Source organism: Octopus sinensis, linkage group LG8 (genome assembly GCF_006345805.1).
Source record: "Octopus sinensis linkage group LG8, ASM634580v1, whole genome shotgun sequence".
Taxonomy (NCBI): domain Eukaryota; kingdom Metazoa; phylum Mollusca; class Cephalopoda; order Octopoda; family Octopodidae; genus Octopus; species Octopus sinensis.
In genome coordinates this window covers 8,866,945-8,881,944 of record NC_043004.1, presented here as the reverse complement: position 1 = coordinate 8,881,944, position 15,000 = coordinate 8,866,945, and the positions used below count along the sequence as shown (strand labels likewise).

The window sequence follows — 15,000 nt, the reverse complement described above, 5'->3', positions numbered from 1 at the left end:
ACGTTAGCGACTCTGGCTGGGTTTGCGGGAGAAGGGCTGGAGAGAGCAGCCCGGCTGGCGTTTGTGAATGGGTTCCCCGACGATGTACGGATTCACCTACAATGATTGCCCGGGATTAAAAAGATGGCGCTGAGCGAACTTGTGGCTCAGGCCCGCGTGTTGACGCGACACTCTGGGCAGAAGGCGATAGCGATGGCGGTGACGGAGGCGCGTAAAGACGGACGACGACCGGAGAGACGTACAGAAGCTTACCATGCAACGAGAGCGACCGTTCTCAGGACGGTGTTTTAGATGCCAGGGACTGCACATGGCGCGGGACTGTACGCAGCCGGGGCCCGTTTGCTATCGATGCAGGCAGACAGGGCACATTGCCCGTGATTGCGACCAGGGAAACGACCGCGGGGAAGTTGCTGCCTCTCGAACTACCCGCAAACGAGTAGAGGCGCTATTGGAGACGCTGCCATTGATTGACGTGGAGGCCGAGGGGAAGACGTTCAAGGCCCTCGTGGATACGGGCTGTACGACTACCCTTGTGACATCGAGGGTGACGAAGGAATGGAACGGGGTGAGTAGTGTCCGGGCGGTCGACAGCAGTGAAATCCGTTGCAGAGGCAGCAGCAAGGTAGAGATAGTGGTGTGCGGCGCGACGCTAAGGCTGCAGGCAATTGTGACCGAACGCGTGATAGATGGAGTTGATGTGGTGATGGGGATGAACGCCATCAACTGCCTCGGTGGCGTCAGTGTTGTGGGAAATGAGGTCACGTTCGGAAGCGTGGGGGCGTCGTGCACTGCGAGTCAGGATTGCCAGAGAGAGCAGAGTCCCGCGAGGGACTGTGCCGCTTACACCATCGAGGACAAAGACTTTCAGGCGGCGTTCGATGATCAGCGGTGGACGATAGAGTGGCGATGGTAGGACGAGCCCCCGACGCTGGAAAACAGGGTGAGCTGTTACCAGCATACCCTGAAAGGCCACGCCAGGGTCGAGTTTGAAGACGAGGTGGAAAGGTGGATCGAGGAAGGGGTCCTTGCCCCTTGGAAGGAGGAGGTAGCGGGCGGAGTGCTACCCCTGATGGCGGCCTACGAAGGGAAAAGTCAGACCGGTGCTGGACTTCAGGGAGCTAAACCAGCACATATCGTGTCACAAGGGAGGTGAGGCGACAGACGTTTGTGGCGAGACGTTACGTAAGTGGAGACAGTCGACCGAGGCAGCGACGATTGTCGACTTGAAATCGGCATACTTGCAGCTCCATGTGAGCGACAAACTGTGGAGATATCAGCTGGTGCGGTACAAGGGCCGGACGTACTGTTTAACCAGGTTGGGTTTCGGGCTGAATTCCGATCCGAAGATCATGGCGGCAGTGTTTAGGTCCGTCCTAGGAAAAGATGGCAAGATTAGAAAGGCCACCAGCTCCTACATTGACGACATTTTGGTGGACGAAACTGTAGTGCCAGCCGACGAGGTAGTTAGACATCTGGAGAAGTTCGGACTGATTGCTAAGCCACCGGAGTCGATTGAAGGGGGAGCCGCGCTGGGGCTGAAGCTGCGAAGAGATGGATCGGGTGAATTGGTGTTCCGGAGAGGAAATGAAATCCCAGAGCTGAGTTCCAGCGTCAGCAGGAGAGAGCTGTTCTCGGTGTGTGGGAAGTTGGTCGGTCACTACCCGATCGCTGGATGGCTGCGCACGGCGTGTAGTTACACCAAGAGACGAGCAGAAGGGGAGAGTTGGGGCGACAAGGTGGGAGAAGGGACGGTGGCGATGATGCAGGAAATCCTAGAGAGGACGGGAGCGGAAGACCCGGTCAGGGGGAACTGGTACGTGCCCAAGACGGAATGGGGGACCGTCTGGTGTGATGCTAGCAGTATAGCGATAGGGGTGGTGTTGGCAATTGAAGGCGCTGCGGTGGAGGACGCGGCCTGGCTTCAACCACATCAATGTCGCCGAACTAGACGCGGTGCTGAAAGGGGTGAACTTGGCCTTGAAATGGGGGCTGCGCACAATTGAAATCCGGACGGATTCGGCCACTGTGCTTGGCTGGGTAGGATCGGTGATCACCGGTGAAAGGAGAGTGCGGACGAAAGATGCTGCGGAGATGTTAGTGAAGCGCCGTCTAGGAGTTCTAGGTGAATTGATCGCCGAGTTCGAACTGAAGCTGAACGTGGTTTTCGTGCCTTCGGAGAAAAACAGGACGGACGTACTGACCAGGAGGAAAAGAGCATGGTTGGAAGAAGCGGAGGAGGCCCGGAAAGGGGTAGCTGCGGCGTGTCGGTTGGATGACTCTGAACTGAAGAAACTGCATGCTATGCATCACCTGGGTGTGGACAGGACCCTGTATCTGGCGAAGAAAACTGATGCTGACGTCACTAGGAGAAGCATCCAGAAGGTGGTCGGGAGCTGCGACAGGTGTCAGTCCATCGACCCTGCTCCGTGTGGGCATGAACAGGGAAGCCTTTCCGTGGAGCAGAACTGGAAAAGGCTAGCTGTGGATGTGACACACAACCGTCAGCGAATGTACCTCTCCATGGTCGACTGCGGGCCGGGCCGGCTGGCCATTTGGAGGGAGTTGAGATCGGGCATTGGGCATTGCTGACGAGATCGCGCAGATCCTGAACGGCATATTTTTAGAGAAAGGTCCCGTGGAAGAACTACTGATGGACAATGGAGCGGCGTTTCGTTCGGAAGCATTGAGGGTTATGCTTGATCGGTGAAATGTGCGTCGCTTGTTCAGAGCAGCGTATAGGCCGAGCGGTAAAGGGATCGTGGAGAGGCACCATCGGACAGTCAAGGCCATAGCGGAAAGAGGGCACATTTCGCCGCTTGAAGCAGTTTTTTGGTACAACTTGTCTCCCCGATCCGGACAAGCTGAGGAATCTGTGCCGCAGAGAGCTGTGTTCAAATATGAATGGAGGCACCCGAGAAAAGCGCCGGAGGGTCACAAGGAAGAGAAGGGATCCGTTCGCGTGAAAATAGGGGAGGAAGTCTGGGTCAAGCCACCAAAGGCGCGCTGTACGTCTCAATGGAGCAGAGGAACGGTGACGGCGGTCAATTCCAGAAACAACGTATCCGTAGATGGAATGCCACGACACGCCTTGGACCTTCGCAGGATTGTCGCTTCGACTGACGACGATTCTGGAGAGGGGGAGAACGAGGTGCCCAGCTTGAGAAGATCTCGACGCGCAAGGCGCTCTCCCGGTTGGATGGTGGACTACGACATGGAGCAGAGAGATTGTGATCTTTAAGATCAGGGTGGCGTGTGTGATGACGTCAGCAGCTGGGTGAGTTGACCGGAAGTTGGGGCTGAGCGGAAGGGGGCAGCCGGCAGGCGCGCGCAGACCGGTGATTCGGCCTTTCCAACGTGGGTCGTCGAGGTGTCAAGACGTCGCTAATGTTTGGGTGCAGCAGCTGCTATCTTTAGTGTTCGGGTCGGGGCTGTGTCGAAGGATTAGTTACCACTTAAGGGTCTCCATCACGAGGAAGAGAAGGTAGGTGCCTTTATATTCGAATCGCGCACACACCACACTCGCTGACCTACACTTTAGTGCGACTGAAACCATCTTGAATGTTAGATATTCCCATCAAAGTGCGACCAGCGAGATTCAGACATAGGAGGCGGTCACGAGTCTTTTAGTGATACAAGAAAAAAAAAACAAGAATCCAAATTCAAGAATACAAAAAATATGAATTTATCAAAGTGGTTTAGGAAGTGTTAATAAAACGATCTTCGAGAGAATGTTGGTATAAAGCATTATGGATCGGAGAATCTTGAGAACGACACAAACCACGAAGGAATCATGACATCAAAAAGAAAAACATCGTCAGATGTATCAGCTCCCATTTCAGTGAATATGACCCTGCTGTAAATCACAATTTCCATATAAAAGTTATTCAGTTCGCCAAATTAAACACAACCAACACATAACGATGATCTGTTTGTCAATGAAGAGCAACATACATAGCAAGAGAAAGTTCCTGGTCAGCAGGGATACTTTCTAAGTTAAGAAAGACAAAGACAGAACGAGTGATTTTGATGCGACTATGAGTAACTTTGATTGGTCTTGAAATATATGGAAAACATCCGTGTGGTTTCGAACAGCTCCACTTGGTGTTGCCCTTACAAAACGAATCATGATGTCATTCATCAAATAAAGTCTGAGAGGCGTCAATCGAAGAGAAAATTGCAAGATTTCGCGTTACGTTTAAACCTGAAATCATACAAACTGTTATACTTAACTCGAAATCATATGAAACCGAAGAGTATTTCTTTAAATGGCCATAAATTTCCCCAGCAATTCAGCAAGACAATGTAGAAATGAGTTAGAGGTGCATAAAGATATTCAGTGTCGTTAAAAGTCACAATTCTGAACAGATTTCAGTTAAATCAAGATTAAGAGGATTTGCCAAGATATGCGTTTCCATACTTTAAAAGATGTCTGGAGAAGAAATTTCACGCTTCAGTTAATAATACACAAGCCCTCAGTCAAATATCTGCGCTAATGCAGTACTATTTTGAATAGAACGGTTAACTGTCCTGGATCTGCAACCCATTGATGGTGCAGAAACTGGGACAATAAGACAAACGGCGCCGGTTGAAAATTCAGTGGTGACAAGAAACGTAACTTAAGGGTTTTCTGGTTGAAAGGGCTGGGCAAGAGTAGAGGCAGACAACCATAATTGCAGACCTCCGAAGCGACTGTTCTCAGAGTACCACCAGTCGGAGATTCGGGGATAATAAAAGAAATCATTGTGCTCTCAATGTCCGTAGCCGATAACAAGAATCCCTTGTCTCTGGTCACAACAACAGAACCTCCCTATCGTTTTGTCGTCTTGTGATGATGGTGGGGCGCGATGTAGGATGGACAGCGGTGGGAGAGAGAAACACATACACACACACAAATAATAAATCCAAGTAGAAAACCATGAAGACAGGCAAACAGAAGCCCGTCTCTCAAGTTCACAGACCTATGAATGGCTGACGAAGGTGAAATGGACGATTTGAATGAACACAGAGGAAAACTATAGAAAAGAAGACAATGTGGCAAGGCTTTGGCTGTGTGGAACATGCAAGGACCGACAAATACGTAAGAGTCTACCAGGAGACGACAGTTGTCTTTAGTCCACTCTAACACTTGAGTGACTCAGAACTAAACATTTTGAGTACATTAAGAGTACATAGTAACGGAGCATGATCTCAGTTGTGGAGTGCTCTGATCAAATCTAGGTGGCAGCTCTGCAGGTAGGTGGGTTGCCTATATATGCAATTAGCAATAACACTGTATAACGATTTTTTTTTGTCTTTGGTCAGTAAGTGTCATTTCCTTTTTGCTTCTATCTAGAAATCAAAGCAAATTACTACTATTCCCTTCAAACTTTGCTTTTGTCACCTGGACATCGATGACCTATTTTCCCATTACATTTCACTGAGTTGCTGAAGCAGAAATATTGTTATAGCAAATATTCTGCTCAGTACCACAGATTTGCTCGTCAATTGATTGAGCTTAAACCACCTGAACATGTCCCTTAGTAGCTAACAATATATGCACCTCTGATCACGAGACGTAGTGGGGGAGCATCATAGCTATGTGTTGAGATGATTCTTTGGGGTTTGAATAAATGTAACAAAAGCAAAGTTTGAAGGAAATATTAGCCATTTTTCATACTTTCTAGGGGTCAACAACTATAAAATAACAATTGCTATCCAAGGACAAAATTCATGTTATACAGTGTGATATTTCAACTGAGATAGCACAACAGTAAACTGATGTTTTGGACTCCATGTAAATCCTAATACAACCAAATTTCAATCGATTATTAAAACTTATTTATCCTCCAATTGTCATTTGATACATTTGAATATTTTACTATATATATTTGTATGTAGAATAAAACATGGCGGTTTGTTTAGTGTGTGTAATAACAGCATTTACACTATCTTCTCTGTTTCATTATTCTACTCTCAGATAGATACAAGACCTTTTTTAACCCAGTATCTCTTGTGTTTGGGTTTTGTCCCAATTTTCCCTGTCTATTCTCCACTTTCTAATCCCTCCTTTTTACCATATCCCTTAGTTTCTGTTTCTTTTTGCATATTTCTCTCCTATTTTCTGCAATTTCCACCTCCCTTACATTAAGCTTATTTTTAATTTACTTATTTATGTATTTTATTGGTTTATTTTTCTGTGACACTCATTTGCCCTATTAATTTTAATTTTAATTCCATTTTAATTTTTATTACTTGCAACATTATATTTCTGATAAGGTTTGTTGTCATTTTCTGAAATTTTGATCTTTGTTTCCATGTGGAAAAATTAATTACATCATCCAGTTCAGAATTTTAATTCAACTCATCTCAGTGTTTATATATTTTTTTGCAATGGCCAACCATTTTCATCCATTATTTCAAAAGGAATTGCCTGACACAGCTTTAAATGTTTGTTCAATGAGTTGGTAATCATGAATGCTTATAAACCATCACAACACTCACGACTGTCTGATGATTGGTTTCATAAAATTCCGAGTAATAATTTGTGAAGTCTTTTCAAATTAAAATGTTATTTTACTCTTCCTTTGGTATTTGAATGCTTTTTTACTACCTTGTTTCCACCCTAATTACTCAAACATGCATGTGTGTGGTGTATAGGGTGAAGCAACAAGTTGCTTAGCCACATACCGAAAATTTAGAAATAGCAGTACAAATATATCTTCACATATAACATTTACTTGTAACTCACATATGTAAAAGAAGGAAAAATAACGAAAACAAAGTCTTCAGTCAGTTGTGGACGCATTTCTGGGTTAGAGTTATCAAGAACTCATTCCCGTCATCAGCACAACAATCCAATAAATTATAGATTTGCAAATGCTATTTACCTACCTCTTGCCTCCCGATCTCACGCCATCGGAGATAGCAGAAGATAGTCAGCACAAACCAAATCCATATAGACGAATGAATTCGTATTTTCCCTCCAAGATTACCATGTGTGTTACAAAATAGTCCCGCAGAAAGAGAGCTGCGGTTTGTTATAAGGGAGTGAAAAAATAATAAATAATAATAAAAATAATAATAAAATTAATAATATATATATATATATATATATATATATGTAGGTCCCGGGTTGAGTCGGGGTTAACCACAGTAAATAAGGTACTCAATACATAGCAGAGTAAATTAATTTATTTTATAGAAGGAGCTTCTACAGGACTAGAACTGTTTCATTCAAATGAAATCATCATGGCTTCCTGATGATTTCATTTGAATGAAACAGTTCTAGTCCTGTAGAAGCTCCTTCTATAAAATAAAATTTTAAAAAATATATATATATATATATATATATATAGAGAGAGAGAGAGAGATAATGGATTCTCCTATCAAGTTTAACGTGTAAGGATCCAACAGCAGATTTCCTTTCTTTTCAGTTCTCCAGTCTACGTTTCTTAGGAGACTTTAATCCAGCAAAAAGATAAACAGAGAAGTCCACAGATTGAACATAAGGAAGGATTGTTACATAAAGCAACTGACATGCTACTTTGAGATTTCTTCTTTGCCCTCAATCCTTTAACACAATCCAGATGGCTAAATTCATAGGGCATACATTATGTGTGTGTGTGTGCATGTTACATATACATTCTTTTTGCAAATATTTTAAATTTCATTTTCATTTACACAAATGTTTTTCCACTTCACAAAGCCTTTCTTTATCCTTGCAAGCTTTTTTTAAAATTACTATAACATTAAAAAAAATATATAACATTACTCAATATGACCTCAAGTTCTGGAAGTAGGACATATTTTAAGCTTTCTCAGTTTTTAAACTATTTTAATCGATTTATTTGTACCTCTGATGAGAGAAATGCGACTATTTGTATCGTCTGGAAAACTTGCCAAATACAAACGCACTGCTCAAAACAATCCTAAGGTTTTGTAATACTGCTTTTCTTTGGAAACCTAACATTTCAATGAATTTTCTATGTATTTTGTATTTCCTACGAAAATCTGTCATCTACTTTGAATTTTGTTATATATATATATATAATGATGATGATGATGATGATATCATCATATCATCGTTTAACATCCGTTTTCCATTCTGGCATGGGTTGGATGGTTTGACGGGGGTCTGGGAAGCCAGGAGGCTGCATCCGATACCAATCTGATCAGGCGGAGTTTCTACAGCTGGATGCCCTTCCTAACGCCAAACACTCCAAGAGTGTAGTAGGTGCTTTTTATGTGCCACTGGCATGAAAGCCAGTCAAAGTGGCACTGGCATCGGCCACATTCGGATGGTGCTTTTTACGTGCTACTGGCATATATATATATATATATATATATATAATTATAGTTATGGTATGTTGTCAACTTAATATGGCAGTCCCATGAAAGGGAAGAATGCTACTGCTATTTAGCTCCAGGAAACACCGTTTCCTATTGGACTTGACACATTTCCTGTATCGTTATGTTTTCAAAGGGCAGATAAGCACCTCCACCCAGCAAAGCCAGCACCCACAGACTAGTTTCAGAGTCATTGCTCATCATCAGTCTGGAGTAGCATGGCTTGCTAGCTCTCCCCTTTGAAAACATAAGGACACAGGGAATGTGTCAAGGCAAACAGGAAACGGTGTTTCCTAGGGCTAAATAGCAGTAGCATTCTTCTCTTTCCTGGGACTGCCACATTAAGTTGGCAACAAACCAAAATTTTATTGTGCTGCTACTGTATAAATCTCTGTAATATATAATTTCTATCATCATCATCATCCTCATCGTTTAACATCCGTTTTCCATGCTAGCATGGGTTGGACGATTCGACCGGGGTCTGGGAAGCCAGGAGGCTGCACCAGGCTCCAGTCTGATCTGGCAGTGTTTCTACAGCTGGATGCCCTTCCTGATGCCAACCACTCCATGAGTGTAGTGGGTGCCTTTTACGTGCCACCGACACAGGTGCCAGGGGAGGCAGGCAGCGGCCGTGATCTGTTGGTGCTTTTTACGTGCCACCAGCACAGAAGCCAGTCAAGGTGGCGCTGGCATCAGCCACATTCGGATGGTGCTTTTTACCTGCCACCGGCACAGGTATCACAACTACAATTTCCATTTGACTTTTATTTTGATGTTGATGTACTTGACTCAATAAGTCTCCTCAAGCACAGCAGGTTGCCCTACGATCCAAGGTAAGCACAGCAGGCCGTCCTGTGATCCAAGGTACTTTGGATGGGCTGGGGCTGCTGTGAAGCTGGTGCAGGAAACAGCCATGAACTCACATTATTTGTCGGGTCTTCTCAGTCACAGCATATCTCCAGAGGTCTCGCTCTTTCATCATTGCCTCTGTGAAGCCCAACGTTCGATGGTCATACTTCACCACCTCATCCCATGTCTTCCTAGGTCTACCTCTACCCCGGATTCCTTCAACTGTTTAGGAGTGGCACTTCTTCACACATCTCTCCTCATCCATCCGCAGTATATGACCATACCAGCGCAAACGTCTCTCTTGCACACCACATCCGATGCTTCTTATGTCCAGCATTTCTCTCAGGGTGCTTACACTCTGTTGTGTGTGCACACTGACATTACACATCCAGCGGATCATACTAGTTTCATTTCTTTCAAGCCTATGCATGTCCTCTGTAGTCATGGCCCACGTTTCACTGCTGTGAAGCATGGCAGTTCGCACACATGCATCGTACAATCTACCTTTCACTCTGAGCGAGAAACCCTTTGCCACCAGTAGGGGTAGAAGCTTTCTAAACTTTGCCCAGGCTATTCGTATTCTAGTGGTAACACTCTCTGAGCATCCACCACCACTACTAACTTGGTCACCTAGGTAGCAGAAACTATCAACTGCTTCTAGTTTCTCCCCCTGGAATGTGATGGAATCTGTTTTCTGAGTATCTGTGGTATCTATTGCACCTGTGCATCTGCCGCACATGAAAGCTATCTTCTCAGCTAATTTTCCTCTGATGTTGCTGCACCTCGTGTCCATAGCTTACACTGGATGCATCTCGTAGATTTTCTACCTACACCTTTTCTACAGATCAAGCAGGGCCACCCTACCTGAGGGTGTGTGTGATCAGTTCACCTTCCTACTTACTATAACTTTGGTCTTTGCTACATTTACTCTAAGGACTTTTGATTCTAAACCTAGCTTCCACACCTGAAATTTCTCTCTCTCTCTGTATATATATATATATATATATATATATATATGTATATGTATATACTTGAGGTGAGCAATCCCACTGTAATTCATTTGATGGGTAAATCCTGGGTTCACTTCACTGGACAAGAAATATTTTCAAGAGTGTAAATCGAAGACAATTCCAATGAATCTGTGAACAGATGCTGAATAAAGCTGCAGAGTTGAAAATAGCCAGATGCACATGTAATTGCTTCTTCTCTATGCAACAGAAACACGTGTTGGTCATAATTAAACCAAAATACACTGCTCAATTGACTGCAGCAATAAAAAACAAATAGGCAGATAGACTAATCTCCCTGTTCATGGTAATTGTCTTTACATAGATATATATTCTTTCATTCTTTTATTTGTTTCAGTCATCTGGCTGCAGCCATACCAGAGCACTGCCTTAAAGAGTTTTAATCAAAGAAATCTACTCCAGGACTTATTCTTTGTAAACCTAGTACTTATTCCATTGGTCTCTTTTGCTGAACCGCTAAGTTATGCAGGCGTAAAGACACCACCATCAGTTGTCAAGCGATGTTGGAGGGACAAACAGACACAGAATCATACACACATACATACATACACATTATATATATATATATGCACACAACAGGCTTCTTTCAGTTTCCATCTATCAAATCCACTCACAAGGCTTTGGTCAGCCTGAGGCTGTAGTAGAAGATACTTGCCCAAGGTGCAATGCAGTGGGACTGAACCCAGAACCATGTGGATGATAAGTAAGCTACTTACCACACAACCACTCCTGTGCCTAATTTGCATACACTCTAAAAGTTTCTCCATGTCCCTATACATCATATAACATCCTGGCCTCATCCTCCAGCTTCATATAACCATGTGTTATGTATGTACATCTCATATATCTTTGTAAACCCGTTTTATAACATGAGTGGGCCCTAGTGGAAAAATAATAGGACCATTATTGCTAACAGCCAAAAACATTCAAATTATGAAGAGTGTAGTTGGCATTTGATGTAAGAGTTGGTTGCTATTTCTAGCACAATGAGTTATCTTGCATAGGTTGTCTGTGATGATGACAATGATAATGATTGATGACAATTATGATGGAGGTGGCTGTAGTGTTGTTTAACCCTGAGTCATACCTGAATGACCAAAGGTCGTGAATCAATGACAACGTATTCTATATTTTCTTTGCTTTTTTACAATGGAAAGAGTGCTGCTTGAGGGAGATTTGGGTGTTATTCCTAGCAGATCAAGCAACCATGATGAAGCTCCTTCAAAGTTTCATGAAGACAAATAAAAAAAACTTACTCAATAGAAATTTTTTTTATTCTTTCTTCATTTTTACGTGTGTGTGTGTGTGTGTGTATGTGTGTGTAAAATTCACAAGAAATTCAGTTTTAATGTTTGTCTTTGGCTACAAATGTCAGAAGATTCTTCTGGAGAATATCTTTGTCCAAATGTCGACCTGCACAAAAAAAAAAAATTGCTCTGTTAATGACGAAAGCAACAAAAACTGCATAAATGTTAGGTACAAACAAAAATGAACACACACACACATTGGTATCATCCTCATTTAACGTCTGACTTCCACGCTGGCATGGGTTTGATGGTTTAGCAGGATCTGGTGCGCCCAAGAACTGCATCAAGCTGCACCATCTGTATTGGCATGATTTCTACAGCTGGGTCCTCATCTTATCATTAAACCCTTTACAACATACCCTGGTTGCCTCTTCACTTATCAACAGCACTAATGAGGTTGCTAGGCAGCTTGCAAGACTATGAACCCCAAGGAAGCAACTTTATGCTAGGAGATAAGAAACAAGGAGGGGTGAGGTATAACAGAAAAAGGCCAGAGCAGAACAGATTTCTTGTTGTAAAGAAGTTGCATGACAACTGAATTTTAGAAGGGGTTGGGCATGATTGGATGGAGTTTTGGAAAGTGATAGAACAGCACTGGAACTGGTGCCACATAAAAAGCACTGGTGTCAGGCAGTGGGACTGAACCAGAAACCAAGTGATTGGGAAAGGAACTTCTTAACCATACATATATGTGTGTGTGTGTGTGTGTGTGTGTGTGTGTGTGTGAGAGAAAGTGCGTGTGTGTGTATGAGCGTGTGCATAGACAGGCATGAAATGGGTTGTATATATACATGGTGCACCTCGCCATATAAAAAGCAAAACAAACGTGTAACTGGTTAATTTCATGCCATTCAATTACTGTAAATCCTCGAGTATATTCCGCCCATGAGTATAATATGCAGGGGATTTTTAGGGGGCTGTACCTCTGAAAAACGCACCCCTTCTCTAACTTGAGTCGTGCGTAATTAAGCCAGCAGCACCTAGTCGAACAAGCACTTCCGCGCATGCGTAATACAATAATGGTGATGTTCTTAACTGTTATATGGGAATGTAAATATGTTTGCAAATTGTTTTTGTTACATGTTATTCTGTGTTCTGAATACTTTTATTTTATTAAATGTTGCTTACTGCAAGTTATGGATGATTCTTTTATGACTTCATTGCTTTCAGGCTTACCTTAAGGTATTTTCATGCCCAACATCACGGAATGCATCTGAATAAACATTGCCAAACATTGCTTAGAAAATATTTTCATATTTAACCTCGTATATAGTACGCACTAGGGATTTTGACCTTTAAATTTGGGGGGGGGGGAATGCGGATTATACTCGAGGATTTACAGTAATCAAATCATGACTAATTAAAACAAACCACTCAATGACAACAACAACAACAACAAAAACATCTACTTACCAATAAAGACGAACCTGCAGCACCTGTTGTCGGTGTCAGTCCATTCAGTAGTTTGTTGAAAGTCAAATAATTCATGAACAGATTGGAGAATAACCCTCCTTGGGTTGTCAGCCAGAAACAGAAGAGCCTAAAGGGAAGAACACAAGACAGAACCAAATTCATTTAGAAGATCATTCTCTCTTTACAGTTTCAATTCCAATAGTCATAGTGTGTGTGTGTGTGTGTGTGTGTGTGTGTGGTGTGTGTGTGTGTGTGTGTACAAACAGATACAGAGTTTCAAAACAGATTTCATACACACATACATACATGTATGGTGTGGATTCAATTCCCACATGTACTAATTCTCATTTTTTTCCATCGGGGCTTTATATACCCTATTATTAAACTATCTTCTATAACCAACAAACGGTGCATGCTTATGATTATAAGATTTGTTATCGTCACCGTTTCTTAACTTATGCAGAGTACACACACATTTACACACTTACCACTATGAAACCATAGTTCATATATATATATATATATATATATATATAAGATAAAATACAAAATGGGACAAGAGCGCAAAACATCCGGACAACTAGGTGATACAAAAGGGGACAACAAAACAGCCAGATAAACGATACAAAAAAAACACGGACGGGTCATCCGAAGCCTTTTATCTTCAGTCAAGAATCAGATCATCCTTGCAATTTCGGCTGATTAATCTTGAGATTGCTCCAATTTGGCCAGCCCCAAGGAAACACTAAGCTAAGAGCATTAGATTCCTTGGAAAAAAGCAACGAATGTATACAAAACAAGGACGGAAAAACAGACGTTACACGAATATAAAGACAAATTACAATAAAAAAACAATAATAATAATAACAGGACATAACAACAGGCGTCTTTCGACTGGGAATGAATTGAATTCAGATGGCGTGTATGGAAGTTAAACTTTTATATATATATATATATATATATATAATATATACATATATATATATATATATTATATATATATATATATATATATATACCTATGGAGTGTTACAAGCAGGCCCTTGTAGCCAGTGGGTTTAAGGGCCGCAAAACCTACATGCCCAACTTTGCCACCAGAATTTGACTATAAGAGTGTTTAGAGTTCTATGCTAGTAGGTTCACATTTGTGATGCTGGTTGTGTTGTGATGTATTTGTTTGCCTTTGATCGTGTATGAGAGAGAGGGAGAAGGGGAGAGACAGACAGACAGACAGACAGACAGAGGAGAGAGAGAGAGAGAGAGTAGCACACAATGTAAAAAGGAAAGAAGGAAACAGTTCTTATTTCAAGTATTAAACTCACTTTCATCCTGAAGACCTCCATCGGATTCCTGGCAGCATCACAAATGGTTTTCTCCCAAAGAAGGTTCTGAAGGAATTGCTCCACATCCGATTTGGTCACAGACTCCATGATGTCAAAGGTCACAGTTGTTATTGACTGAAAATTGAACAAAAACATCCATGAGCAATTAATGTTGTTCTTCTTGTTATGCTGAGCACTTATCTATAAGCAAGTAAACCTATGGTCAAATACATTCCAGCCATGACTATTCCATCTTTGTTTCATGTGTAATATATCTCGGATTATAATAACCAATGTTCTCTTCTATTTTTTAAGATCGTAGAGTGTAATGTAAGGGAATTTAGCAGCTATTACTAGCAAGACAAGCAACCACATTGACTTTTCTTTGGGGGTTCAAATGAATGCTGGAGGAAATCGTTTTCAAAACTGTTTCACACACACACACACAGAGCTTTAAAAATAATGTTGGATATCAACCAAAAATAGAATTGGTAATTTCTGCAAGTCACATCGCCTCAACAAACTTTGACACAGAAAAACTTTCAAAAAGGCATGTAAAAAGCACCCACTACACTATCAGAGTGGTTGGCATTAGGAAGGGCATCCAGCTGTAGAAACCTTGCCAGATCAGATTGGAGCCTTGTACAGCCTTCTGGCTTGCCAGCCCTCAGTCAAAATGTCCAACCCATACCAGCATGGAAAGCAGACGTTAAATGGAGGAGGAGGAGGAGGAGCAGGAGGAAGCAAAAGATAAAT

At 42.6% G+C, this 15,000-nt stretch overlaps 1 protein-coding gene across 5 annotated transcripts in view; it reads right to left on the bottom strand.

Moving 5' to 3' along the window:
• Positions 1-15,000, bottom strand: part of LOC115214923 (COBW domain-containing protein 1) — a 118,287-nt gene that overhangs the window by 8,173 nt on the left and 95,114 nt on the right. For 4 of the 5 annotated variants that reach the window (XR_005000303.1, XR_005000304.1, XR_005000302.1 and 1 more), the window contains exons 13-15: positions 14,245-14,379; positions 12,923-13,049; positions 11,496-11,615 (exon numbers count right to left, since the gene is read on the bottom strand). Coding sequence is in view for 1 of the 5 variants with exons in the window: in XM_036505258.1 (XP_036361151.1) it covers positions 11,548-11,615; positions 12,923-13,049; positions 14,245-14,379 (330 nt within the window). In the remaining 4 variants the exon portion in view is untranslated. The remainder of the gene's footprint in view (positions 1-11,495; positions 11,616-12,922; positions 13,050-14,244; positions 14,380-15,000) is intronic. The other variant, XM_036505258.1, reaches the window with a different exon arrangement.